The 26,143-nt window shown below is 48.2% G+C and overlaps 8 protein-coding genes across 8 annotated transcripts; 4 read left to right on the top strand and 4 right to left on the bottom strand.

Annotated features, from left to right (window-relative positions):
• Positions 1 to 2,048: 2,048 nt before the first annotated feature.
• Positions 2,049 to 3,953, top strand: P175DRAFT_0498149 (phenylalanine--tRNA ligase subunit alpha). Its single transcript, XM_040896441.1, has 2 exons — positions 2,049 to 3,605; positions 3,676 to 3,953. Exons 1-2 carry the CDS (start codon positions 2,149 to 2,151, stop codon positions 3,767 to 3,769), a joined length of 1,551 nt encoding a protein of 516 aa, XP_040756431.1. The 5' UTR covers positions 2,049 to 2,148; the 3' UTR covers positions 3,770 to 3,953.
• A 798-nt stretch (positions 3,954 to 4,751) lies between these two features.
• On the bottom strand, positions 4,752 to 6,836 carry P175DRAFT_0506571 (uncharacterized protein; the record flags this gene model as incomplete). Its single annotated transcript, XM_040898207.1, has 4 exons — positions 4,752 to 4,986; positions 5,709 to 6,267; positions 6,335 to 6,687; positions 6,787 to 6,836. 4 exons carry the CDS (start codon positions 6,834 to 6,836, stop codon positions 4,752 to 4,754), a joined length of 1,197 nt encoding a protein of 398 aa, XP_040756430.1.
• Positions 6,837 to 7,765: 929 nt separating this feature from the next.
• On the top strand, positions 7,766 to 8,881 carry P175DRAFT_059301 (uncharacterized protein). Its single transcript, XM_040901053.1, has 3 exons — positions 7,766 to 8,033; positions 8,085 to 8,171; positions 8,236 to 8,881. Exons 1-3 carry the CDS (start codon positions 8,003 to 8,005, stop codon positions 8,706 to 8,708), a joined length of 591 nt encoding a protein of 196 aa, XP_040756429.1. The 5' UTR covers positions 7,766 to 8,002; the 3' UTR covers positions 8,709 to 8,881.
• Positions 8,882 to 10,087: 1,206 nt separating this feature from the next.
• On the bottom strand, positions 10,088 to 12,150 carry P175DRAFT_0498145 (putative IMP dehydrogenase). The gene is made up of 2 exons (XM_040896440.1): positions 11,660 to 12,150; positions 10,088 to 11,441 (listed from the first exon to the last, which is right to left on the bottom strand). The coding sequence occupies exons 1-2, from the start codon at positions 11,886 to 11,888 to the stop codon at positions 10,300 to 10,302; spliced, it is 1,371 nt and encodes a 456-aa protein (XP_040756428.1). The 5' UTR covers positions 11,889 to 12,150; the 3' UTR covers positions 10,088 to 10,299.
• Positions 12,151 to 12,636: 486 nt separating this feature from the next.
• Positions 12,637 to 13,799, bottom strand: P175DRAFT_0498144 (DUF952 domain-containing protein). Its single transcript, XM_040896439.1, has 3 exons — positions 13,284 to 13,799; positions 13,039 to 13,213; positions 12,637 to 12,994 (listed from the first exon to the last, which is right to left on the bottom strand). Exons 1-2 carry the CDS (start codon positions 13,566 to 13,568, stop codon positions 13,097 to 13,099), a joined length of 402 nt encoding a protein of 133 aa, XP_040756427.1. The 5' UTR covers positions 13,569 to 13,799; the 3' UTR covers positions 12,637 to 12,994; positions 13,039 to 13,096.
• A 488-nt stretch (positions 13,800 to 14,287) lies between these two features.
• P175DRAFT_0451285 (putative Ras GTPase activating protein) lies at positions 14,288 to 20,568 on the top strand. The gene is made up of 3 exons (XM_040894486.1): positions 14,288 to 18,789; positions 18,851 to 19,129; positions 19,187 to 20,568. Exons 1-3 carry the CDS (start codon positions 14,727 to 14,729, stop codon positions 20,074 to 20,076), a joined length of 5,232 nt encoding a protein of 1,743 aa, XP_040756426.1. The 5' UTR covers positions 14,288 to 14,726; the 3' UTR covers positions 20,077 to 20,568.
• Positions 20,569 to 21,210: 642 nt separating this feature from the next.
• P175DRAFT_059203 (uncharacterized protein) lies at positions 21,211 to 23,030 on the top strand. The gene is made up of 2 exons (XM_040901052.1): positions 21,211 to 21,382; positions 21,460 to 23,030. The coding sequence occupies exons 1-2, from the start codon at positions 21,320 to 21,322 to the stop codon at positions 22,792 to 22,794; spliced, it is 1,398 nt and encodes a 465-aa protein (XP_040756425.1). The 5' UTR covers positions 21,211 to 21,319; the 3' UTR covers positions 22,795 to 23,030.
• A 16-nt stretch (positions 23,031 to 23,046) lies between these two features.
• On the bottom strand, positions 23,047 to 25,573 carry P175DRAFT_0506566 (adaptor protein NBP2; the record flags this gene model as incomplete). Its single annotated transcript, XM_040898206.1, has 2 exons — positions 23,047 to 23,107; positions 24,465 to 25,573. The coding sequence occupies 2 exons, from the start codon at positions 25,571 to 25,573 to the stop codon at positions 23,047 to 23,049; spliced, it is 1,170 nt and encodes a 389-aa protein (XP_040756424.1).
• Between the last annotated feature and the right edge of the window lie 570 nt (positions 25,574 to 26,143).

Genomic DNA, 26,143 nt, shown 5'->3' with positions numbered 1-26,143 from the left:
TGGGAGACGAGGCGGAGTAGCAGTTCAGTTCGGGAGAATCGATAGTCAAGGAACAAAATGCAGGAGATATATGAAGAAGTTGAGATTTGAGGCGGGGAGGAAAGGAAGGATGGAAATTTGCAAGGGGAAAAAAAAGAGTGAAAGGGGGGAGGAGGAGGAGGAGGAGGAGAGAATGGATCAGTCAGCGAGGCTCTCTCTCAGCTGCGAGACTCACTCACTCAATTCTAATACAGAAAGAGAAAGAGAGAGAGGGAGAGAGAGAGAGAGAAATATCTTCAGAGAAAGAGAAAAAAAAGGCGGATGGGGAGGGGTCGGAATGGATGATTGCTATTGGGTTTGAGGTGTTGGTGGATTTTAGCGGTAGGCACTCCGTAGTCCTTTGTTCAAACAAAGAAAGGCAAGGAAATTCTAAGGAATAAGGATGGTGATGTGTATAATATAATATATGTTGACACCACCTCTTTTTCAATTGAGTATGCTACTAACAGGGGAATGCTCTTAATTTCAAATAGGTAGGTCAGTAGTAGGTAGGTACAGTCCTACCTGCATACATATACATAGTATAGTACTTCAATGATAACCCGATTAACACGACCATCTCTGTCAATACAATTCTTATTATCTATTCTGGATGAGTTCTCCAGTATCCGTAAGACAGAAGAAAAGAAAAAGTGCGTGGCCATAAACGCACTTCTTCGGTTCATGAATTATGGAGTACATACCATTTCTGGTACCGAGGTAGGAGACCTAATTAAATTCATTCGAATCAATTCCTAATAGAAGAAACAGTGCCAAATACCTACAAGGCGAGGCGTCAGTCAGGGCCGTGCTGTCCCCCGCCCGTGCAGACGAGGCACGCAAGCAAATCAACTGAATCATCAGTCAAGATCACTTAACGGCCCTAGAGTATATCTTTGCTCCTAGCTACGTGTATCCACCATTTCTGGCGAAGAGAGCCAATAGTGAGCAGCGGATGCTTGGGATATACACCCAAGCTATTCCCCGGTACGGCCTGCGCCTCACAGGTAAAGACCAAGGCAGTTAGTTGATCATAGGTAAGGCGGATCGCTGAAATCAATCACAACCCATTTGTTCCATTTCGGCTACTAGGGAGGGGTCTATATTAACCTCCTCCTGGAAATTAGTTAGTTACTTGTTCGACTTGAGTAAGTTAGTTAATGCTTCAGGGAGTAAGTTCAGATTCAACTGGCCAGGATTCCGTCCGCTAGTCAAGATATAGCAATAGTCTTTATAACAGGTCAACGTATCAGCATCAGAGATAATCCAATCCTTCCTGGACAGCGGGAGTACAGCTCTGTGATTACTGGGGATTCGAAACCTATGAAGTTTCACACACACCTGGGAAAGCGAATTCTTCGAAATACGATGAGGATTCGCGTCATCGGCTGAAATTGCTCTTCTTCCCAGAGATCTTCTGCTGGCATGCTTAGCGTCCTGACCGCTGCAGATGATCCCCTTTCTCACTGGCCAAGACAGCCAAATGACCGGACCTGGGCCTTGCGGTGTTGACAGCCCAGGGTCTAAATTATCCAGTTTGTCCCTTGATAGCACGTTTTTTTTTTAACATTGAGTTTGATCAAGTACCCCCAAAAGGTCCATGTACGGGGTAAACAGGGCGGAAAGGTTCTGCGAGTAATTCAATTGCAGGCGATACCCATCTTGAAGAGGGAATTAGCCCGATGGTTTTTGGTCAGATGTACGGAGTAGAAAAAGTGTAGACAAGGAAGTAGTACATAACCCTCAAGCTACCCAGGTGGCGAACAAGCATAATTCGCAGGGCAGGCAGATCCGGCAATGCACAGTCGAAACAAAATGAGAAGTCAAATCGATATGGTTCTGATGCACCGAATATCACCAATAAACCATCAATCAATCTCCTTAGTATTGACCAGTGCAGGGGGGAAAACGAGCAACAGATGGCGGGGTAAGTCACGGGAGAGCGCCCTTGGCACATCTCGCCCCCCGTAATCACAAGAGGGCCCGAAAAGAGTCACAAATTGGAAAGTGGGCGGGATTGAGTCAATATCCGAGTTTCAAGTTGAGTTTCTCTTCCCCTCCCCCCCAACACCGTCTGCGCATTCCCTTCATCCCTCTCCCGTCAACGCACCGTGGTCGACCATTGCAACCATGGCGTCCGATATGACAAACCCTATTCTGGGCGCCCTGTCCGCCACCGATGGCCCGATTATCTCCAGCGAAGCCTTCCCCTCCATCCCCTCATTGAATATCAAAAGTGCGCTGGATCGTCTAGCCTCGAGGCAGATGGTTGAATATGAGACAATTGAAAAAGAGGTAGCTGCTCTGTCAAAGGAAGGAGAGGAAATTGCCAACAATGGTAGCCACGAAGCCAAGGTCTTTGAGGCAGTCCTCGCCGCCATGGACGGTCTGAAAATTGGAGATCTCCCCGGAATTGTTGGAAAGGAGAACGCCAAAATTGGTCAGGGTAATGCTTTTAAGCGAGGCTGGATTAAGAAGGATAAGGACATTCTACGTGTGACCACGGATACCATCGTCGACGAGACCAGGGCACAGCTGTTGAACATCCAGCAAACCCAGACCCTCTCCGATCAGAAGGCTCTGACGGACTTGAAGCGACGGAAGCTGGTCACTTTCCAAAAGGTCATCACTTTCAAGATCTCCAAGGGCCCCAAGTTTGCCAAAGAATTTGTCAAGGAGGAAACAGACTTGACTGTTGAAATGCTCCAGAATGGATCGTGGAAGAACACCCACTTTAAGCCCTACAACTTCAATGCGAAGGGTGCCTCTACTCCCTCCGGAGCCCTGCACCCCCTCAACAAGGTCCGACAGGAATTCCGAAACATCTTCTTCGAGATGGGTTTCGAGGAGATGCCGACCAACCGCTTCGTGGAAACCGGCTTCTGGAACTTTGACGCTCTTTACGTGCCTCAGCAACATCCCGCTCGTGACCTCCAAGATACCTTCTATATCTCAGATCCAGTGAAGGCTGATCCTCCGCGTGAGGACCCCGCGGAGGACCCTCATCGCCCCAAGAGCGTGTTCAAATCCTCTGCCCCCGAGAAGAAGCTCGACTACCAAGAATACTGGGACAACGTCCGGAAAGTCCACGAGGACGGCAAGTACGGCTCCATTGGTTACCGCTACCCATGGAGCGCAGATGAGGCGCTGCGCCTGGTCCTCCGCACACACACCACCTCGGTCTCGACGTACATTTTGCACAAGCTGGCAGCCAACCCCCGACCCGCCAGATATTTCAGTATCGATCGTGTCTTCCGTAACGAGGCTGTCGATGCCACTCACTTGGCTGAATTCCACCAGATCGAGGGTGTCATTGCCGACTTTGGCCTGACGCTTGGTGGTCTGATCGGTTTCATGGAAGTCTTCTTCGCTAAGATGGGCATTCACCAACTGCGCTTCAAGCCCGCTTACAACCCTTACACCGAGCCTAGTATGGAGATCTTCGGTTACCACGAGGGACTCGGCAAGTGGGTGGAAATCGGAAACAGTGGTATGTTCCGACCGGAGATGTTGGAGCCAATGGGGCTTCCTAAAGACATGAGGGTTTACGGATGGGGTCTCAGTCTTGAGCGCCCAACCATGATCAAGTAAGTGGTCCATTTTTTTTTCCCCCCCCCCAGGTTAACATCTCCCCGTCTAATCTTTTATCCCTGCTAGGTACGGAGTGAGCAATATTCGAGAACTCCTGGGCCACAAGGTCGACTTGAATTTCATCGAGACCAACCCCGCGGTAAGATTAGAGAAGGAGTAAACAAAAAAAAAAATTTTCTTTCTTTCTTTGTTAGAAGGGACCGATATGTAGCGCGTTGGCATTCCTATCATGGTTGAATAGAGTCGTGAAAAAAAAAATCATCATCATGATATACCCATACAATCAAATTATGAGATTATGCAGATCACAGATACAGTAGAATAAAAAGTTTTGCATTGCATTCCACACGGAGTACGGAGTACTGGGAGTGTCATATCCTATCTAATCTAAGAATCAGAATCAGAATCAGAAGGAAAATGTCCCACCCGGATCTGTGCCCCAGCGCAAATCTCTGCAACAGTGGCTCTTCAGCAGGCGGAGGAAACGATTAATCTTTCGGCAAATGGACAGTTAAAGATCCTACGAAGGTTACCTTCTCGCTCATGGAGAAGAGGAGCAGATGCATGTTCCTAAAACATTCAATCTGATCCTCGGGAGAGGAGGAGGCATTTCGAGCCGATTGACGGACGGACGGACTGACTGACTGACTACAACGAGGAGAATCCGAAAACAAGAGAAGAAACAAAGATCAAGAAAATATCAAGAGACAGAGAAATGCAGAAAAATGAAGAGTAAGGAAATGGATGGATTGATTGATTGATTGATTGATTGATGATCTGTAATATTCATTCAATTAAGAATTGTTTTTGGGTTTTGCTAAGATGAACTTCATATCAGGCGTAGTAGGATCAACATCTCATCCTGTTCATTACGGTTAGCTCTTGTCTATAGTGTTGTTTTAATGAACTCCATCCATCCCCATGGTAAAGAGAGAAGGAGAGAAGAAAAAAAGGTTATCTTACCAATCCAACCAAATCCAACCCAACCCAACCCCCTTCCTCCGGCCGGCTCAACTTAGAATCGTTCATCGGTGTCATAGCGATTTGCTTTTTTTTTTTTTTGTCTTTCCCTCTCTCTTGGTTTATTTCGTGTTTAAATTTGGAAAAAAAAAACAAAAACAAAAGGGGTTTCGGGTCGCAATTTAGCGCTGACGGCTGGCGGTCCACACGTTGCGGATGTATCCATCACGCTGGGTGAGACGGTTCAGGGAGTCATCGCTCTCGCCACGGGCACGGATGAAGCCGCACAGAGCGTAGGTCTGGTTCTCGCCGGTGTAGCGGCCGTTCTCGTCAACCTTGCCGATGGAGATCTGGACGGAGGCGTGGTCGTTGGCCTTGATGATGCGGTTGGTGGCGCTGCACTTGCGGGGGACGTAACTGGTAAGTGAGAAGAAGAGTTGATGTTAGTATTTTGTTCTTTTTTTTTTTTTTTTGTCCTGGTTTTGATTCATGTAATATCTTCTCTCCTTTCTGATGTCGGTAGCTTTTCCTGTAATGGGAAAGAACCGAATATCTCGGGCAAGAGAGAAGGGGTAGAAAAAATCGCGCGGTGAAAGTGAGAGAAAACGTTTCGAGGGTTCTTTCTATCTCTTCTTCTTCTTGTCGAGATATTCGGTCTCTTTTTCTTTTCTGTCCCCCAGGTCGACGGTTCTTCCTCCTCTTGTGTTTCTTTTTTCTTCCATTCCCCCAGGTAAAAAAATAATAAAAGTGAATACATACAGATCGACGATTTCTCCCTTCTCGTTCTCCATTTTGGCGGTTGTAGTTGTCTGAGGTCGACGACGAACGGTAAAGTATCGGAGGTGCGCTGGCGAGGTGAACTGGACGGGCGTGTCGACTTTTGGCTTTCGCGCTCATTGAATTCGGCTGCTGGGCGGGTTGTGTGGGTCATGTGATTTTTGTCGAGGGTTTGGTGGGTCAGTGTGGCGTGGCGGTGCAGTATATGTGGCAGGTGTGTCTGTGGCGCAGGTAGGTATGTATTGCCAAATCCAAGTCAGGCTTGGATGAAAAATGGCATTATGATAACTAACAGACTATATACAGATGGTAATTTAATTTAAAGGCGGCTTTTATTGCCAGGGAATATATCCTTCTTCCACCCCAGATTGAGGTCACGAGCGCTTCCATCCTTGAATCGTACCATGACGACTCGGTCAGATTCGCCCTTGCGCCCAGTTCCCTGGAGTTCAGGTCCGGGATGGTCAAGTTTGAGGACGGCTCGCCCGTCCTCTGTCATCTTCCCGACCTTTGGGGAGATGCACTTCTCCGTCCAAGGTGGGTTGCCGGAATACACAAAGTCTACGAGTTGTTTACGCCGTTGCTGCATTGTGTCTGGGGAAATGGAAGCCTGAGGCTCTTTGTCCAGAAATTGTGATACCAGGCTTAGCAGGAGAAACTGCGGTGGGAACAGGATGATCTCTCCTTGTCCAGCTTTACGGAGCCATTCAGACGCAGGTAGGAATAACGCTTCGGTGATTTCAACGCCTCCATCGCTTGTTGGAACTGGGATCTCCTCTCGTTCGCCGTCGGCAGGAATTTCATTCAAGATCGACTTTTCCGGCTCGAGAGGAAGCGGTAAAAAGTAGAGGTACATCTGCGTAGTGTAGCGTTTGGGAACATTCGTAGGGGTGATCCATCGTGTGAAGGGGACTAGACTATCTTGAATTTGCAAAATAATATGATTAGCTGGACGTAATCAAGCGCAAGGGAGATTATGGCGCCCAACCTGTGTCGGGTACAGCGCCGGGATTCTGTCTCCTCAGCCACTCCGCAAAAGTAATTTGCTGCTGGTGAATTTGTCGTCGACCTTTCTGGCGCTCTTCGTCCCGGACAGCAAGCATCTTTCCGGAGTTCTGATCTTTCGCGAGAAGGATGCCGCTTTCTTCAAACGTCTCTCGAATAGCGGCGTGGCGGTACCACAGGGCATCCTCATGTCTTTTCAGATCCCCAGGAGGAGGACACCTTCCATCCTGAAGTGAGAGGTTCCCTCCAGGGAACACATGCGCTGATGCGAACGATGTCGAGGTCTTGACGCGATGAAGAAGGAGAACCTCGTTCTTGGGCGATACCAGGATCACACTGAGTCGGGTTAGCCTCACCTTTATCGATCCCGTTGTGCATTTCCTATTTCCAACTAGGAACCCATGCGCCTGGTCTCTTCTAAACCGGAAAGCTCACCTTGAACTAGGCCTCGGCTCAGCTGGCGCCGACTTCTGCTTGGGTGACATATTCCGTGGCGTAGAGGTTGACTGGGGTTGTACTTGGGACGAGCTTGCTCGATTATTCCGATGAAAGGAAGAAGGCTGTCGTGTCATCGGAGAAGATAAAGTTCCAAAAGCTCGGGCAAGCTGCGGTTGGTATCCAAGGGGTTGGAGGATTAACCATGTGGAAGACACATGGGCAATTGGGATCATGACCTTCTTAGCAGATGCATCCGAAGCGCATCAAGGGGACCTTCTCTATTGTCGCGGAGCGGAGAGGTTACAAGTGAGTTAACCTTGGCCACCTGCGGGAACCTAGGCTCGGTCGGCTATGTCCATAACTATTAGGTACCCCGCGTGAATCAAGCGTTCGGGTTAGATCCGCCATGTGGAACCCAGGGATTATTTGAAGTTATACAGAGGAGGTTTAGGATGTAGAGGTACGCATAGTATATACTAGTTGTACCTCCTTTAATTATTACCAGGAACTACAACTGCAGTTATTACGCCTGAAGTCCCGGTATACATATTCCAGTGTGGTAGATCAGAATGACGTCTCTACCTATACACTGATAACCTCAACATTACCAGGTGGTTTCTTCATGGTGTCATGGCTTCTCTCAGACGAAAGACCATTTTATATAATTAGCTATACTGGATCCCTAGTCCTCAGGAACTCAATATGGGAATTCTTTTGAGGAAAGAACAGATGGTATTGCTGGATTTTGGGACCGTGAGAGACCACGAATAGTTACAGGTGCTGGTAGTTATAGCAGTATATACGCTTCTTTCCTGACTCTTGTATATCTGACTCTAGTCTATTCTGCATACTTACTGTATTGTATACCTGATGGGATTATTCTATGACTCATTTCAGGGTCGGAATTCTGTTCCTCAACACTGGATATAACCCTTTTTGTCGTAATATATCTCTACTTCTAGGAATGATGATGGCAGGAAATTTTGCCAATTGAATCATCTTGATGATTTTTACTAGGGAAAACTCGTAATGTCTTGCTCAGATTTCCTCAATTAACGAATTGTGTTGTCATCGCCGTGCCAGAACTTTCTCATCTCCAGGGTATACCTCTCCCCCTCTCTTCCTCCCTCTCTCTTCTCCTTCTTCCCTCCTCCACCTCTCTTCTTCTTCTCTCCATCGCGACCCATCTCCCACTTGTAGCTTGGCCATCTACATGGTGGGGCTGAGTAGATGTTTCCAAGGCTGTAAGTAGATCTGATTCATTCATCATTTTCGACTGCTTACCCTGATAATAGTGGCTACAGAGTCTATGAAAACTCACTTGGCTGATCAGAAGTTTTGGACTGCACCACCTTTGTTTCTAGGAAGTGACTTTGAGCTTCGTAGGTTTGCTTCGTGCTATTTCCCTTCCTGTCTCCTCGAGAATTCCTTCTAATCACTTCTTAGATCTCAAGATAACACCAGTTGGCTGGCTATATCAGTCTTTGCCATGCAGTCGACACCAGGCCTTGGTAGGGTGGCAGGGCGGGCCTGGGACCAATCCTTCTTCTCCTCTCCTCCTCTCCTCCTATCTTCTTTCCGGCTCATCCTGGAATCTGAGAGTTAGACTCGGGCCGGGCAAAGGTGGGGTGGTTGGGTCGGGCCTGGGTTACTCATTCTATCTCCTCTCCATCTATCTTCTATCAGGCTCATCCTGGTATCTGAGAGTTAGACTCAGGCCGGGCAAAGGTGGGGTGGTTGGGTCGGGCCTGGGTTACTCATTCTATCTCCTCTCCATCTATCCTCTCTCAGGCTCATCCTGTTATCTGGGCTATACCCAGGCCAGGCAAAGGTGGGGTGGTTGGGTCGGGCCTGGGTTACTCATTTCATATCCTCTTCATCTATCCTCTCTCAGGCTCATCCTGGTATCTGGGACTTAGACTCAGGCCGGGCAATGGTGGGGTGGTTGGGTCGGGCCTGGGTTACTCATTCTATCTCCTCTCCATCTATCTTCTCTCAGGCTCATCCTGTTATCTGGGCTATACCCAGGCCAGGCAAAGGTGGGGTGGTTGGGTCGGGCCTGGGTTAACATTATATCTAAAACATCGTCATCCTTTCTTAACATTCCCGGGCCTTGGTTGGGCGGCTGGGCGGGCCTGGGACAGCATTATACCTAGGTATCTACAACAACACAAACGCCATCTTTCTTAAAATCCCCGGGCCTTGGTTGGGTGGCTGGGTCGGGCCTGGGATATAGTCGAAGACCCTTAAGAAAAAAAGGTTAGTCACAGATACTCCTTCCTTCCTTCCCTTCCCTCCTTGGTACGGATAGCTACTAATATGTTGTTCATGAGTAACTTATCCAAGATCGACATGTCTATTATATCATCCAAGGCATGGAATCTGGGCTGGACTGGTGTTGGATCTGAGAGGATTGGGAAGCACACTCCTGTATATAGTCAAACCCACTTGCATCGTTGATCAATGCATCCATCCTTTCTCAAAATCACTTCTCATCGTAGTACACGACCATCAACATACATACCTCTCTCTCTCTCTCTCTCTCTCTCTCTACCTTGGTAGTCTTCCTACTCGTAACCGTCATAACTAAAGGGTCTCCCCCCAGCAAAGGATACCTACCTACCTAGTCATAGGACGGGATCTCGCAAGTACAAAAACAACAAGACCAATTCAATTACACAACCAGTAACTAACCAGCAGGAGAGACTTGAACCACGTAGGTAACGATAGAACACCAACTCTATATAACTACTTTACCTTACAGCCACCAGTCCCCTTTATTCTCATCATCGCCAACTCAAGGTCTCCCCGAAGCCCAGCACAAAGACAATTTACATAATTACCTCCCGAAATACGCCCCAAATCTGCACAGGATGCCATCTTCTTGATCCGTTAACGTACATTTTTTTTTTTCGATCATGGAAGAGACGCCAGAGACGAAGGGGTCCGTTTGAGGTTGATGTATGGGAGATTGGACAGGTAGTGTTGGAGAGTGCGATGTTGGAGAGAAGTGCTGGGTCTGCGAGGAAAGGAAGAGGCGAGACGGACTGGGTTGGTTGGTTGGTTGTGCGGGAGTAAGGTAGGTAGGGGTTATTGATTATATTATTTAGTAATTTATATTTACATCATTATAGTCATTTAATACAGATTATTATTATTACTTGGCGAGGCTCTTTCATGGGGTGTTTATATCATCATACATACATAGTAGATATGCCCTTGGAATATATATAGTCATGATAATACTTCAATAACTAGGTACATATCTACGTCGATGAACTTCAGTATTTGGGACGTGGTTTATTGGTATGAATTTTAAATACTGATAACATAAATCTAATAAAGTCTGCATGCCAAATCAACTCCTAATCCTCATGCCCGTACTTTTATTTTCATTGTAAAACATATCATCATGTGGCCAATCCCTGTTAATAAAGGGCGACGTGGGGGAAAAAAATCCACAAGAAACAAGAAAAAAAAATTATTATCTAACTACTAAGTTTTCACCACTTAGGAGTAGAGCTTCTTGTCGTAGCTATGCAGACCGTGAACGTTACCCTCAGCCTGAGCACTGGCACTTCTCATCTCAAAGCGAACAGATCCGTTGTTCACACCGTCGCGCAGAGCTTGAAGAGACTGCACACCAATGTCCTGCAGAGAGTGCTGGACACCGGCAACGAGGTAGGGAACGAACTTGGTGACGGAACCACGATCAAGGACAGAACCGGCAACACCCTGAGCAACAAGGACACGGTCCTTCTCAGAGAAGTAACGGGCAGTACCAGCGTTGCTGGCCTTGCTGTCCTTGCTGTCACCACCAGCCTTCTTGTCCTCCATGGCGGCGATACTGCCCATACCACGGTAAGCCTTGACAAGCTGACCCTCGCTGCTGACAAAGTATTCACCAGGGGACTCAGTGGTACCGGCCAGAAGACCGCCCATCATGACGGTAGAGGCTCCCATAGCGAGACCCTTGACAATGTGACCAATGTTCTGGACACCACCGTCGGCGATACAAGGAACACCGAAACGAGCGGCGAAAGAGGAGACACTGCGAACAGAAACAGCCTGGGGACGGCCAACAGCCATGACTTCCTGTGTAATACAGGCGCTACCGCTGCCCATGCCAATTCTCAGGCCATCGACACCAGCAGCAATCAAAGCAGCGGCTTGTTCCCGCGTCACGACGTTGCCACCGATGACATCAATTTCGGGGTAGGTCTTCTTGACGTACTTGATCATCTCGATCTGGTACATGCTGTTACCCTGACTGCTGTCAAGGATAACGATGTCGAGGCCAGCCTCGACAAGGAGCTTCAGTCTGGTCTTGTCCTCTTCGCGAGTACCGATGGCAGCAGCAGAGATCAGCTGCTTGGAAGAGGGGAGCTTAGAAGCCAAAGGATAGTGGAGGTTCTTCATCAAATCACTGCGGGAGAGCAGAGAGACGAGGTTTCCGTTCTCATCCACAATGGGCAGCTTTCCTTTCTTAGAGCTACGGAGGACATCGTTGGCCTCAGCCAAAGTTGTGCCAGCAGGAGCGGTGACGAGGTCAGTGGCCATAACGGCAGTGACGGGTTCGTCGAGGTTGGGATGGAACTGAATGTCGCGGGTGGTAATCATACCAACGAGCTTGGAGCGGAGGGTTCCGTTTTCTATGAACAAATGCCATGTTAGAATCGGTTTGTTCACGAAGGCCAACAAATCAATGTAGAATGGTCAAGAATCAGATTAAATCTGTTTCTCTACACTGCAACTTTCGTTGCTTCGGTGGAACGAAAGTTATTTGAGAAAAAAGATGGAGATCATCATAATAAAATGAAGCAGAAAATGACGAAAAATGGACAGAAAAAAAAAGACAAGTCAAACTTACCAGTAACTGGGAAACCACCGAATCCCCACTTGGCCTTCAGTTCCTTTGCCTCCCGAACGGTGGTAGTAGGAGATAGCACTACGGGTTCCAGAATGAAACCGTTCTCGTAGCGCTTAACCTTCCTGACCATCTCGGCCTGCTGCTCAGGGGAGCAGTTGTGGTGAATGACACCCAGACCACCGAGAAGAGCCATGTGGATGGCCATGTTGTGCTCGGTGACGGTGTCCATGGGAGAAGACAGGAGAGGAGCCTTCAATGTGACACGCTTGGTGACAGGTGTGTCGAGAGTAACATCCGAAGCAGGGAAGCCTTGCCATCAAGTTCAGTCATCGAACAAAAGACAAGAGTCAAGCACAATGGCTTACCAATATATCCGGGCAGGATGAGGAAGTCATTGTAGGTCAGTGCACCGTGCTTGTCAGAGTCAAGCAGGGTATCAACATCCAGACCATCTCTGGTGGTGTACTGTTTCAGCACCTCCAGAGCCTTCGTGTGATCCTGGAATTCGGCCGTCATGGCACGACCCAGAGCGTCACCGTTGGCAATTGGCATTGTGTAAAGGGGGTAGTCTACGACTTCTATCGTAACCCGTAGATATGATGGAGGAGAAATAAAAAAGAATCAACAGATCGACGATAGAAACGTTCTGTTGATGGAGAAAGTCTTCCTTTCCCAAAGAAAAGAAAGAAAAGAAAAAAAGAAAAAGAAGAAAATTTCGAAGCTGAGAAGAAAAAGGTTTGCTGCTGGGTGGTTACTATTCCGGAAAGGGAGTAGTCCAAAATTCACTGATAATATGATTGGCTGCTTAAACGAATGGATGAAGGCGGTGAGAAAGGAGGGGAAGTTGATGACCAATCATGTCTGCACCGGAAACGGTTAGTTCGTGATTGTACCTGGCCGGAAGAATTCCGAATCCTATGAAGTGAAGAATCCCTATTTCTCTACATAATATATGGGGTGCTAGGGTAGTTCAAATGTTTGATTCTAACCATCATGAGAAGTCTTGTCCTTGTCCTGGTTTTTGCTCTGCAGGCTGGAGCTTAATTTACTGCAGGTACTTCGCACGTGCGACCAGCATCCCAATTTCAGTACTATCCTTGGCTTAACACTACTATGTCTGTTGAAGTAGAGTCTACCCCGTCTAAACCCCAGGAACGAGAGAGAGAATTGAAATTTGGTTTGTAACCTGTACCATGGGGGAGAAACTTAGTATGTATGGTTACTTCCAGATCTAGTGTGCATTCGATATGGGGGATTGCAACACCATGACGATGGCGGAAAGAGACACTAATAGTAAAAGAATATTTGTAGCATAACCAGTACTCAGTGTACACTCTGATGAATTAGTGGAAGGTATCGAAAGACAGGGTGAAACTAACGGAAATATATATACATATTCACAGCTTAGTTGAATAGCTGTGAAAGGCACAGATTTTGTCAATATAGAAGCCATGGCTTTGCCTGAGCGAGGGATTTCTCCCATCCATGATCGTTGGTCCATACACCAATGCTCTCTACCTCGTCTCTACCAAGCTTGAGGCCGTTGTATAAATGCTATCCTTGTTAGCTATTGAAACCAGAAAAGGGGTCAATGCCATGTGCCGGAACTGGAGTAGCAACATACCGGAAATAACCCCTCCGTTGGTCGTGAACCACACACGTGGCCCTCGGGGGATTCCCATCGGATATCCTGGGCTACATTCTCATATGGTATCCTCAGTATATAAACAAGAGGCTCATCCTTGAAGAAAATTTTCAGAGTATTGGGAACCTGTAATGATGTGGAAAGGTGAACAAATCCCGACTGCTGGTCGATCTCACTGACCGGAAGGCGCTCGGGAAGAGGTTCCCGCACAGGTGATGTGGACGGGATAAGCTTGTAGAGATAGATGGGCTCACTATCAGCCATCTTGGAGATCTGAGCGAGAATTAAGGTCCAGATGGGTGATGAGAAAGAAGGAGGAAGAGAGAGAGAGAGGTTGGGAGGTGTGTGTTTGTAAGTTTAGTGAGAGCCTACGTAGGTACGGAGTACATAGACAGTTGCCAAGGCGGGATGATGTTTGTGGCCTGGTTCAGGTGCATTGGGATGGTACTCCGTGCTCCGTACTCCGTACTTACATATGGAGGAGACCCTAGTAAGTACCTAGTATTAGCTTCCAATAAACTATTCCCCATATAAGCATGGGAGGGGTTTTAGTTAAATAATAGCCAAGAATTATAGAGATTAACATTATCTATCTATCTCTGTACCCTGAAGAATGTCAGGCATCTCGATTGCGGCTGTGCCACCCGATCGAATCAATCCTGGGACGATCTCTTCAATCAACTACTTTCATGGCTTCATGCCATGGAATTATAACTACCTAGACCTAGCCATATTACTACAGGATACAGTGAAAAAAAAGCCGTTAGAGAAGGTACCCCATGCTTCTTCTCGTATCCCAAATCCGATAACTTCTTTCAGCCCAACCGATTAATTGTGGCTGGAGGATCGCCAAGAGCTGAGTGGCGCAGTCAGCTGATCAATCGAACTATACCTGATCTGGAGATTTGTTTTTCCTGCCTCCTGCTTTCCCATTTCCTGCCCCCCTCCTTCTTTCTTGCTTTGTCTCTCTTTCCCCGCTGCGCGCCATCAGCACCATCTTCTCCTGATTTTCTCTCTGTCTTTTATCGGGATACGGGGCCATTGAGGAATTAACCATTATCGTTTCTCTTTCTATTTTATCCCTTGTTTCTTTCCTTCTAGTTTCTTCGTTCATTTCCCCCCCCTCCAGGTAGTGTTCTAGATTCTCTGCGGGACGGAGACCACCCGTTTCTATACCAACCGATTACGCCCGCCGAGTTCTTCCCGTAACCATAGAGAGAGAAAGAGAGCAATGCAGCTGCTCCCTTGAATGCGCATTCCATCCCAACTAAAGTCTCCCTCTACCGAGTTGTGCCCGTGCACATCAATCCCTCTCTCCTTGTGGACTGCTTCGTTTCGTGAAGCAGGTATGCGGCCCGTTGAGGTCGATAGTTTCCTATATTTGTTGCTCTCTGCATTCCTGTCCTCGGGATCCTTCCAGTGATGTCAACTCATTCAGCGTCGTTCCGCCGCGTGCAGACCGATTTTCCGACCCAAACATCAAGTCCATTGCGCCATGGCTCAACGGCGTCAACAAACTCATCCATATACTCTGTTTCTTCGGGATCATTTGCTCCTAGCCGCACCAGCACAGTCTCCTCGAATGCTTCCATGACCTCCGTATCCGGGATCGGCCATAGGCGTGGCAAGAGCGAAGTAAACCCTCCAACTATCCACGAAAACATGACGAAAGGTGGCTCAGAGTGGTCCAACGCGGGCGCAACATATGAAAATATCCGTCGTTCGCTGCGACCGCTTCCTCAGGCTCCCAATGCCTCTTCTCCTACAACGGTCAAAAAGGTCGCGTTTCGCCACTCGAGAAGCCAAACAATCGACAATCCTCAGCATTGGAAAGAAAATCGACCGCGCACTCCTGAAGCACGCTATGCGCAGCATCAAGAAGTCGAGCCTCTAAGGGAGAAGCAGTCGCCTAACATTCACTCCCCTCCAACGCCCAGCTCGCCCCATCAGCGCTCCCCTCATACGCAGTCCGTTGTTAGGGCGCACCACTCTCATAGCTTGTCAAGTCCACAAGCGCCGGCATTAACAACGGCCCTCACAGCTCCAGACCTCGAAACATTCCAGAAATCTTCCACGGGACACCTTCGAACCCTGTCAAGATTCGCCAAGTCCGGAGGAACCGAAGAATTTAAGCTTGATAGTTACACACCATCCGTGGTAGGATTAAATGGGCGACGACGGCTCAAAAGATCTGATTCCGTAGCCGGAAATCAGGTTTTGAAAGCGCAGAAAAAGCCTGCATCGGCATGGGCGGCTGGCAACTGGATGGACAAGCAACGCCAGTTTTTGCAAGCCTACGAGTATCTTTGCCATATCGGAGAAGCCAAAGAGTGGATTGAAGAAGTTATTCAACAACAAATTCCACCCATCGTGCAGCTCGAAGAAGCCCTACGGGATGGAGTCACCCTAGGCGAGGTCGTCCAAGCAATGTACCCAAGCCGAACATTCCGAATCTTTCGACACCCAAAGCTCCAGTATCGACACTCAGATAACATCGCACTATTCTTTCGATTCTTGGACGAGGTGGAATTACCCGAGCTCTTCAGATTTGAGCTTATCGATCTGTATGAGAAGAAGAACATCCCCAAGGTCATCCACTGCATCCACGCCTTATCATGGTTGCTGTTTAAGAAAGGGCTCGTCGACTTCCGGATGGGTAACCTTGTTGGTCAGCTGGAGTTTGAGCATCACGAGCTTGAACAGACTCAAAAAGGTCTCGACAAGGCCGGAGTCAGTATGCCCAGTTTCAGCGGCATGGCTGCCAATTTTGGGGCAGAACCAGAACCAGAGCCCGAACCGGAACCTGAGTCTGAGGAAGATCGAATCCAGCGAGAATTACACGAGAATGAAACCTCCATCACGGATTTTCAATCTCAGATCAGAGGCGCCATACTACGACTGAAGCTAGGCAACCTCATGAACGATCTATGGGATTTTGAGCCGCTGTTGGTCGAACTTCAATCACGTCTACGAGGAGACTGGACTCGCCAAATTGTACAGTATCGTTTGGACATGCGTATGTTTGCTGTCAATCTGCAAGCCATCTGCCGGGGCTTTATTGTTCGCTCTCGTCAAAGGAATACCAAACAAGACCACAAAGCTCTTGAATATGACATTCTGCAGCTACAGAGCATTATAAGAGCCTCGAAAACAAGGTCCGAGGTCAACTATCTGCAGAGCCAGATGCAAAAACATGAATCTGGTATTAAGCAGATCCAAGCCGCTCTTCGAGGTGCACTCCAACGCAAAGCTGTCTATGATCTCTATGATGACAGCAAGGGCGCAGAAGACCAAATCCGATCTCTACAGGCTAGCATCCGTGGTGCTCTGCAGCGTGCCCGGCTATCAAAACAATACGAGGCAACGAGATCTGCTGAGAACAATGTGGAAGGTCTCCAAGCCATTATTCGAGGCGCGATGTTTCGCAATCGAATGAATGCCCAACATGATGAGATTGCCGAATCTGGAAACGACGCGCAGCTTGTGCAGGCAGCGATTCGTGGTATGTTGTTACGTCAAGCCATTGTACACCAGCAGGGGTTACTTGGCCAAGAGACTCCGGTAATTACTTTCATCCAGTCGTGTGCTCGGGCTATGGCGGTCAGGAGCTCCCAGTCTGCGCTGAAGGAATCTCTTGCTAAGGCAGAAAGTCGATTCATGACTATGCAATCTATGATTCGTGGTGCTGCCGTGAGAGACAGACTTGAACAAGTACGCAAGGAACTAGCGCAGCACGTCCCTTCATTCATCATGATTCAAAGCTTGGCCCGCGCTAAGGCTGTACGGTCATTTGTGCAGTCTCAAAGAGCAGCACTAGCCAATGAAAGCGAATCAATTCTTGAACTCCAGAGTAGAGCCCGAGCGGTTATTCTGAGAAGGAGGCTGGACGAAGACACAGCCGTCCTACGACAGCAAGAATCAGTTATCACAGATCTCCAGGCTCTCAGCCGCGCCGCTATTTTGAGAATCCACGTCGGTGGGATACTAGAAGACCTCGACGATTGCGATGATGAAATTTGTGAACTCCAAGGGCACATCAGAGCTATGCTCGTTCGAGTAGAGGTCGGCCAGACACTCGCTGAGCTTGCAGCTGAAGATGACATCGTCACCGAGCTTCAGGCTTTCATCAGAGGACACATGGTTAGAGCTAAGTTCGAGGAGAAGCGACGTTACTACAATGAGAACATGGAGAAGGTGATCAAAGCTCAGAGCTTCGTTCGCGGCAGAATCCAGGGTCAAGCTTATAAAAGCCTTACTACCGGCAAGAACCCTCCGGTTGGAACCGTGAAAGGATTTGTGCACCTTTTGAACGACAGCGAATTTGACTTCGATGAGGAAGTCGAGTTTGAACGGACAAGAAAATCGGTGGTCCAGCAGGTTCGGCAAAATGAACTCGCCGAACAATACATCAGTCAACTCGACATTAAGATTGCTCTTCTGGTGAAAAATAAGATCACGCTAGATGAAGTTATCAAGCACCAAAAACACTTTGGCGGCCATGTGGGAAATCTTCTGCCGAATACGGAGATATCGTCAAAAGATCCGTTCGACCTGAAGGCTTTAAATAAGACTTCCAGAAGAAAACTAGAGCACTATCAGGTTCTCTTTTTCCTCCTGCAGACGCAGTCACAATATCTCGCCAAGCTTTTCCGAAGGCTGCGCGAGGTGAACGCTCCAGAAAAAGAGTATGAGAGGATTCGACACTTGATGATGGGTCTCTTTGGCTATTCTCAGAAAAGGCGCGAGGAGTACTACCTCATTAAGCTTCTCGCTCGTTCTGCACGCGAAGAGATCGAGAGCTTCGATTCCCTGCACGAGTATCTACGTTGCAACTCGTTCTGGAATAAACTTTTCGCGTCCTACATTAAGTCTCCAAGGGATCGGAAGTTTATGCGCGACGTTCTCAATACGGTGGTGAAGGAGAACGTTATTGACAACCCGGAGCTTGACCTGGAGAGTGACCCTATCCAAATTTACCGCTCTGCTATCAACAATGAAGAGCTGCGCACTGGAAAGCGAAGCAGACGCCGACTAGATATCCCGAGAGAGGAAGCTATCCGTGATCCTGAGACCCGGGGGACTTTCATTCAAAATTTACAAGATCTCAGAGATATTGCTGACCAGTTTTTCTCTGCGATGGAAGAGCTTCTTTACCGCATGCCCTTTGGGATCCGCTTTATCGCTCAGCAGATGTACGAAAGTCTGCTTGCCCGATTTCCTGGGGAGGATCCCGGATTTATTCTCCAAACTGTGGGCCATTGGGTGTGGAAGAACTACTTCCAGCCTGCGATCATGGAACCCGAAAAGTACGGAGTAGTAGACAGGGGCTTGACCCAGGAACAAAAACGAAACCTGTCGGAGATTGCAAAAGTGATCGCTCAGGTAGCATCCGGGCGGCTGTTTGGCGCAGAAAATGTATATCTCCAACCCCTGAATACCTACATCGGAGAGTCTATTCAACGCCTGGGTCAGATTTGGGGCGAAAGTGAGTACTCATACCCAACTAAAGAGTTTTTTTTTTCACATACTAATCACACATGCGACAGTGATCTCTGTCCAGGATGCCGAAGCTCATTTTGACATCGATGAGTTCAATGATCTCTATGCCAAAACGAAGCCGACTCTATACATCAAGATGTCCGATATATTCTCTATTCACCAACTCGTTGCTTCAAACATCAACTTCATTTGCCCGAATCCAGATGATATTCTGAAGGAGGTCATTCGTGACCTGGGTAATGTCAAATCGAACGAGAACGAGCTGATGAGTGTTAATTCTTCCGAAATTAACCTCACTCTGAACCCCAAGCTTGCTCAAGTAGAAGGTAAGACGCGCCGGCAGCTCTAGTTGGACTTGAACTCTTACTAAAATGCACCATTAGATCCAGAAGCAAATGTCAAAGCTTTGTTCATGGAAACAAAGAGATGTGTCCTCTACATTATCCGCGTACAATCCGGTGCCAATTTGATGGAGATCATGGTTACGCCTCCCATGGAGGAAGACGAGGAAAAATGGATGTCCTTTGTGCGTGATGAATTGAGTACCAATAACACGCAACGAAGTGCATACTCCGAGGCCAATTCCTTAGTGGACATAGCATCCATGAGCTACTCAGAACTGAAGCGTACGGCACTGGAGAATATCCTGCAGCTCGAAAGAACTGGAAAGATTTCTCGCCACAATCACTACCAGGATCTCTTGAACGCTATCGCAATTGATATACGAACAAAGCACCGTCGCAGAATCCAGCGCCAGCGAGAACTAGAGAGTGCCCGGCAGACACTAGGACGCCTCAATGACCAAGCTGGATGGTTGGATCAGCAGCTCAAGACATACAATGACTACATTGAGCAAGCAATGATCACGTTACAAAACAAGAAGGGAAAGAAGAGGTTCCTGATGCCATTTACCAAGCAATGGGACCATCAACGCGAGCTCCAAAAATCCGGCAAAGTGTTCAAGTTTGGCTCGTACAAATACTCGGCGCGCAACCTGGCAGACAAAGGTGTACTAGTCTATTGGAAGGGGTACACAGAGCGCCAGTGGGATCGAGTCGACCTGACCATTTCGAGTAATGAAGTCGGAGTCTTCACCCTTGATGGAAGCAGTGGCCCGATGATGGTTCCCGGAGCCAACGCCCAGGTTCCATTAGATGACTTGCTACAAGCTCAGTTCAACAACATGCAGTTCCTCGACTTTTTCGAAGGAAGCCTACGAGTCAATGTCAACCTATTCCTGCATCTAATCATGAGGAAGTTCTACAATGAATGATTGACCGTCACTCGGTGTTCTGGTTTAGGGTTGGTGAGGTTTTCTACTCTTTTTGCTGCATAATGTTTCTTTCATATTTCCCTATTTCCCTATTTCTCTGATTTATTTATTATGATATCCCCCCATTTTCCTTCATGATATATCACGAAGCCAAAAGCACCCCTCCTACATGGTGGCCCAAGCAGCACATGCTCAGAGTCATCTCTAGCAAATTTCTCGCTCTTTGATTTTTCTATTTTATTTGGCTTCCTCTCTTTATTTCTTTCTGTTTCTTTTTCGCTTGTTTGTGTTAGCGACCAACCCTCCCTACTTGTGATTTCGTTTCTCTGCATGCTGGCCATATAGTTACTTTGTTACTTTGATATGATTACCCTACCCTTCTCCCTACCCACTTCAATTCGCCCTCGATTCCCCTTTTATTTCTTTGTGATGATTTAGATGAAACAATGTATGTATGCACGTGTACGTATTAATTAAGAATGGCATATTATAATGATAATGATGGACAAGAATAAGCTGTAACTCTTCATAAGTTCAGGGGGCCAGCCACGTGACGTCTTGGGGCCCAACGGCAATGCCAGCTGGAACACAAGGGCCTCATCTTGAACCTCCATCATTGTGGCTGCATCTCCCCTTCACCCTTCGTTCTTCTTTCCTTTGTATCATATATTCCTCCTTCCTGTTTATTTGATCGTGTGCCAGTTCCCCTGGTCCACATCCCATGCACCATGGATTTCGATTCTCTCAAGAACCAGGTTAGCAACCTGACCTTGTACGATCTCAAAGCGGGAGTGCGCAAGGTCCAAAATGGTACGCCATAGTTGTCACCTCTTCTTTCCACTCGCCTTTATTCGAGTGCTCTGGATGCGTAATGCGTCGTTTAAGCCGGCTTGTCGTTTGTTAATTGTTTATAGCTGTCATGAATTACACCGAAATGGAGGCCAAGGTTAGTTGTTGTTATCCCGTAGCTCCCGTTGCACCCACCCCGAACTCCAAATGCTTCGAGTACGGGATGGATAACTTTGGGACGTGGTTGTTGATGCGCAATAGGTCCGAGAAGCTACAAATAATGAGCCTTGGGGTGCCTCCACGACGCTGATGCAGGAAATCGCCACGGGAACGCACAGCTAGTCAGTAACCCCCCCTCCTCCTCTCCTCGCGCCGACCGTCTGTCGCAAAGGGTCACAAAATTGTTGCTGATGTGGTCTGGCCGGTGTTTGACAGTCAATTACTCAATGAGATTATGCCCATGATCTACAAACGATTTACGGATAAGACTGCGGAGGAATGGCGGCAGATTTACAAGGTAGGAGAATACCCGGAAGTGACGATAAGCAGAAGTATGTTGGATTTCCGTTGACCGGTATTGATTGCCAATTTTAGGCCCTACAACTGCTAGAATTTCTTGTTAAGAACGGGTCGGAACGTGTTGTCGACGATGCGAGATCTCATATGTCGCTTCTCCGGATGCTCCGCCAATTCCATTTCATCGATAACAACGGGAAGGACCAAGGGATCAATGTCAGAAACCGTGCCGCGGAGTTGGTCAAGCTTCTGGGCGATGTTGATATGATCCGCTCAGAGAGAAAGAAGGCCAAGACCAACCGTAACAAGTTCCGCGGATTTGAGGGTGGCTCGGGCATGAGCGGTGGCATGGGCAGCGGTGGCATAGGTGGCTCCGGAAGCCGATATGGAGGCTTTGGCAGTGAAAGCCTTTCTTTTGGCGGATACAGCGGAGGTGTTTACGGCGATGGTGGTGGATTTGGAGGCGACACTAGCGAGTTCCAGGATACCGCACGGCGCTCTAATCGGTTCGAAGAATACGACGAATATGATGAAGCGGACGCTGCTCCATCGCGACAGCACAAGTCCAGCCCTCCCCGTACCCAGCGCGAAACAAAGCAGCCGGAGCCCGCGAAAGCAGCTGCCCCTGATCTTGTTGACTTTCTCGATGACGATTACACCCCCTCGGCGCCTGCACCCGCCTCAACAACCTCCGTCGCTGCTGGCAAGCTACCTGTGGGCGGCAGCAATAGCTTGGACATGCTTCAGCCGGCTCCGGTTGACGATGACGACTTTGATGACTTCCAATCGGCCCCGCAGGCAGCACCGTCTAGCACATTCTCCATCCCTGCTCCTGCATCAACCGTCAGCACAACCTCAAGTACCCAGTTCGCAGCACCTCGTCCAGTGTCTGTGACACAAGGGTCGAACCTTAACGGCATTGTCGGGTTTACCTCGATGCCTCCTACCCCTACATCCAGCGGCGTTACATCCCCCACGCTTTCCTCGCAGGGTTCGCGGCCAGCAGCCCAGCCAAAGCCTACTGGATTCCAAGCAGCGACTCCCAACTACTTCACCTCAGTTTCGACAATGCCATCGCAGGCACTTTCTGGCGCTGCCGGCCACCGACCAGGCATGCCCTCGACTTCCTCTTTGTCATCCCCAACTGCAGCGGCTCCTTCCCTAGCCAGCAAGCCTGCGGCCTCCAAACCCTCTGGTGACGCTTTCGGATCGCTATGGTCGAGCGCCAGCGCCAGCGCCGGCATACAGAAAACCTCCACAAGCACCAACAAAGGACCCAACCTTGCTAGCATGGCCAAAGAGAAGGCAAGTGCAAGCATCTGGGGAACACCAGCCGCGTCCAACCAGTCATACCAACACCAACAGCAAGGGGCACAGACGGGTAGTTCCGGGCTGGACGATTTGCTGGGCTAGCCCCGGCCGTCTTATATTCTTTACATTTCCAATTTTTTCCTTTTTTTCGATTATCACCTTCTTGGGTAATGTTTTCTCCTGTTGTGTAAATCTGATTTCCCTGTGTGTCTACGTTTTGCTGTTTGCTGGAAAATAAAATTCCCTTGTTCATTTGCTGTTCCTACCAATACCTAATCGACGATCCCAGACTGAAGAAAACAAGCACCGAGACTTCCGAGTAACTACTGCCAACCCTGTCTCCACTGGATCTAGTCAAGTCCACGCCCATTCATGGGCAGGCTGGTCTTCTCCACTCCGGGCTTTCTTTCTCCTCCTATCTTCCGACTCTGGGACTGAGAACGAGACTCAACAGATATCCTCGGTCTCGAGTTGAGCCTCATATTCCCAACCTCCATCATGGTTATCTGAGCCCGTAGTCCGTCTAAATCGCCCCTTATATACGGGAAAGGGATCACATTCTGTAAATAAGCTCTAGGCAGAAAACACCGTCATCTTTTTTCCCCTCTTTACTCTGTTAGGATAAAAAAAAAAAAAAAACAATGACATCTTCACCTCTCTAGTCTCTGAACTAGTGTGTATATTAATATATAAAAATAAAAATAACACAAATAGCATCTACAAGGACAGTGATCCAGGAGATAGTAAATGTTTCCCGGATCTCATTATACATTTTTATTCTGAGCATGCATATATATATATATATATATAATATACACACATACACAACCAGAATCACATACGCAACCCACAGAATAGCAAGAAATAAGGAACAAGACAAGGGTATTATTATTATTATTATTATTATTATTATTATTATTATTACTAACAAGACAAGGCGCGGAGTGGAGTGATATGTCCCAGGGACTGCTGTGCTTTTCGTCTCCTCTTTTCTCGTCAAACTTGATATCCTTTTACTTTTTACTGTTCCTATGACGGCAGGCAGTGAAACGCTATATCATCATGTTATTAGGGAAGGGTGGTGTGTTGAGTTGCCTGGTCGTTGGCGATCTCGGAATTACCTGTTCTGTTGCTGGGATGGGGGTAGGGAAGATGAAGTCGATAGAGAAAGGAGAAAGATGGTTACAATGTATAATGGGGTTGTTTTTCTCTGTTACGAATAATTATATACTCCAATTGACTTGGATAGAATGCTTGGTATGCTTGGTATGCTTGATATTGATGATGACGCCGGCGCTGACGCTGAACTGTACTCAAGAAATAATAAAAAACAAAATATGTACAATCTCACACATCACTCTCGTAAGCGTTGGTTGTCGCAAGCTGGCGAGCTCCGAATATAATAATAATATGCTATAATCACAGTGTCCTCCCTCTTCCGTTTTCTGTCATGATAATTCTATCATCATGCATGCATGTATCTCAGCTATTGCAGTTCCAGCCCGGGAACTTTCGAAATGGCAAGGAAATGTTGCACATCGCGGTCTATGACCGCCCTGGTCAACCGTATTATTCGTCGTTTATATATCGTTTCTATATTTCATTCCACGACTTCGTTTCTTTGGTAGTCAAAGCGGATCCTGCGGACCAAATGCTATACTTTCTTTTCCGGAAGTGGCTCCTGCGATAGGAGAGTCGTGTCGGATTCCGGATGCTTGTGGTTACCTGTAGGTGTCGACGGGCTGTCCCCATTGATCGTTTCCTCTGCATACTCGGGGTCGGGATATGTGTTCTCCTCATCGTACTCGGCTTCAGACTCGCCGTTCAGCGAGGTTAGCCCTCCCTCGATATCACGAACCAGTCGCACGAATTCCTCCGGCACCAGTCCACTCTCTCCCGTTCGAGGATCCTCCGCCACCAACCACCCTTGACCGTGCCGATAGGAGACAAAAATCACCTGGCCCTCGGTCAGAGGCAGCTCATTTTCATGCTCCCGTGTGAAATCAAAAAGTGCAACCGCCTTCCCGTGCATCTCCTCGTCGGGACATCCCACGGCGAATTGGAAATCGCGCGAGTAGCGATGAGATCCAGAATAATCTTCTTCTGACTCGAAGCCGCGATCTGGGTCATATTCCTGACGATCATTATACGTGCCAGTGTGGGAGTATCGGCTTTCATTCACAGGATACGTGACAAGATCGCCTCCCGGTCCATCATCCATATCATCTTCATCGTCCACATAATATGTTTCACTGCCATCTGCATTCATTCCAACAAGCAGCCCCCTCTCATTATCACGGGCAAAGCTTATATGACCAGGATGGCTACCCACACCCGAGTTCCTGCTCCTTCGACCATTTAAGTCTGTGCCCGTCGATTTGTTCTTCCGATGGCGTGGTGCGGAGAAGACAGGACTATGTAAGTCCTCATCTTCGCTATATGGTGGCCCATCACCGAAAGACATCGCAGGCAGAGGCTGGTGCCCGTAGCTATGATCAGTGCTCCAAGGGCCCGCGGACCATTGGCCACGTGAACTATCCCATGGAGCAGGGGGGTCAGATAGCCGCCGTTGGTCGCTTACCGGACTCGATAACCCGGATACAGTAGGTGGCAGTGGGCCATAATGAAGCGGATGTGTAGGAGGATATGCGAAATCCCTCACCAAAGCATAGGGCAAGCTCGAATGGAAGATGGGGAAAACATGTGACCCGGGGCGCGACCGGTTCTGCGAAGCTAGGGAAATATTGGACAGTGTAGAAAGGCGATCCTTGGCATAGGAGGACGATCGCTGGCGACCTGGCCGTTTGGCCAGGGTGTCAGTGACGAGAGGAGGCAATACCGTAAGGTTTGGGGAGGTCGTTGTAGTCATAGTGGCAGCCATCGGGTTTGCTAGGAAAGGGAAAAGGAACGCAGCGCCGGCGATGATTGCGTGTCAAGGAAAGTAGATGAGGTAATATCCGTTAGAATGGTGGTCGCTGGGGTTATCTCTCAGAAGAACTCTACACCCTAGATTCGCATCGCGATCGCCCCGCCCACAACAAAATTAAAAATTATCCTGTAGATTGTACCAAGCACCTGGGTCCTGCAGGTCGCGCAGAACACCTCACCAACTAATCGAGCTCAAGTAAAAGGTTGAAGAAGTGGGAGTGCGTGGATAATCACGATTCAATTCAGCGAGGAGGGGCGAACTCCTTGCGTATAGGCACAAATCCTCCTTCGTATTTATTTGCAGCAGGCTGAACTCAAGAGAGCTCAAAATTTTTTCGGAGAGATTCGACAAATGTGAAATGATTCGAGATATCCAGAGAAACAAGACGAATTTTCAATGGATTGGCGTTTGCACACAAATCGCAAGATGGACGATCCCAGGTGCGGCTATGGATCGCAGAGCAGGATCGAGATATGGGGGGTTTGTCGTCAAAAGTGACGGATCGTCTTCGCAACAACAACA

This window comes from Aspergillus ochraceoroseus (genome assembly GCF_002846915.1).
Source record: "Aspergillus ochraceoroseus IBT 24754 chromosome Unknown P175scaffold_1, whole genome shotgun sequence".
Taxonomy (NCBI): domain Eukaryota; kingdom Fungi; phylum Ascomycota; class Eurotiomycetes; order Eurotiales; family Aspergillaceae; genus Aspergillus; species Aspergillus ochraceoroseus.
The sequence above is the reverse complement of the archived record's forward strand: the minus strand, read 5'-3'. Positions and strand labels throughout refer to the sequence as shown.

Excerpts from the sequence above, each read along its gene's own strand:
- P175DRAFT_0498144 (XM_040896439.1), bottom strand. The coding sequence starts at position 13,568 with ATGGCTGATAGTGAGCCCATCTATCTCTACAAGCTTATCCCGTCCACA. Across the intron at positions 13,214-13,283 it reads CAACGGAGGGGTTATTTCCG|CATTTATACAACGGCCTCAA; the intron begins GTATGTTGCTAC and ends TAACAAGGATAG.
- P175DRAFT_0498149 (XM_040896441.1), top strand. The coding sequence starts at position 2,149 with ATGGCGTCCGATATGACAAACCCTATTCTGGGCGCCCTGTCCGCCACC. Across the intron at positions 3,606-3,675 it reads GAGCGCCCAACCATGATCAA|GTACGGAGTGAGCAATATTC; the intron begins GTAAGTGGTCCA and ends TATCCCTGCTAG.
- P175DRAFT_0451285 (XM_040894486.1), top strand. The coding sequence starts at position 14,727 with ATGTCAACTCATTCAGCGTCGTTCCGCCGCGTGCAGACCGATTTTCCG. Across the intron at positions 18,790-18,850 it reads GGGTCAGATTTGGGGCGAAA|TGATCTCTGTCCAGGATGCC; the intron begins GTGAGTACTCAT and ends CACATGCGACAG. Across the intron at positions 19,130-19,186 it reads CAAGCTTGCTCAAGTAGAAG|ATCCAGAAGCAAATGTCAAA; the intron begins GTAAGACGCGCC and ends ATGCACCATTAG.
- P175DRAFT_059301 (XM_040901053.1), top strand. The coding sequence starts at position 8,003 with ATGGTGGGGCTGAGTAGATGTTTCCAAGGCT. Across the intron at positions 8,034-8,084 it reads GAGTAGATGTTTCCAAGGCT|TGGCTACAGAGTCTATGAAA; the intron begins GTAAGTAGATCT and ends CCCTGATAATAG. Across the intron at positions 8,172-8,235 it reads AGGAAGTGACTTTGAGCTTC|ATCTCAAGATAACACCAGTT; the intron begins GTAGGTTTGCTT and ends ATCACTTCTTAG.
- P175DRAFT_059203 (XM_040901052.1), top strand. The coding sequence starts at position 21,320 with ATGCCCATGATCTACAAACGATTTACGGATAAGACTGCGGAGGAATGG. Across the intron at positions 21,383-21,459 it reads AATGGCGGCAGATTTACAAG|GCCCTACAACTGCTAGAATT; the intron begins GTAGGAGAATAC and ends TGCCAATTTTAG.
- P175DRAFT_0498145 (XM_040896440.1), bottom strand. The coding sequence starts at position 11,888 with ATGGACACCGTCACCGAGCACAACATGGCCATCCACATGGCTCTTCTC. Across the intron at positions 11,442-11,659 it reads CGGTGGTTTCCCAGTTACTG|AAAACGGAACCCTCCGCTCC; the intron begins GTAAGTTTGACT and ends ATTTGTTCATAG.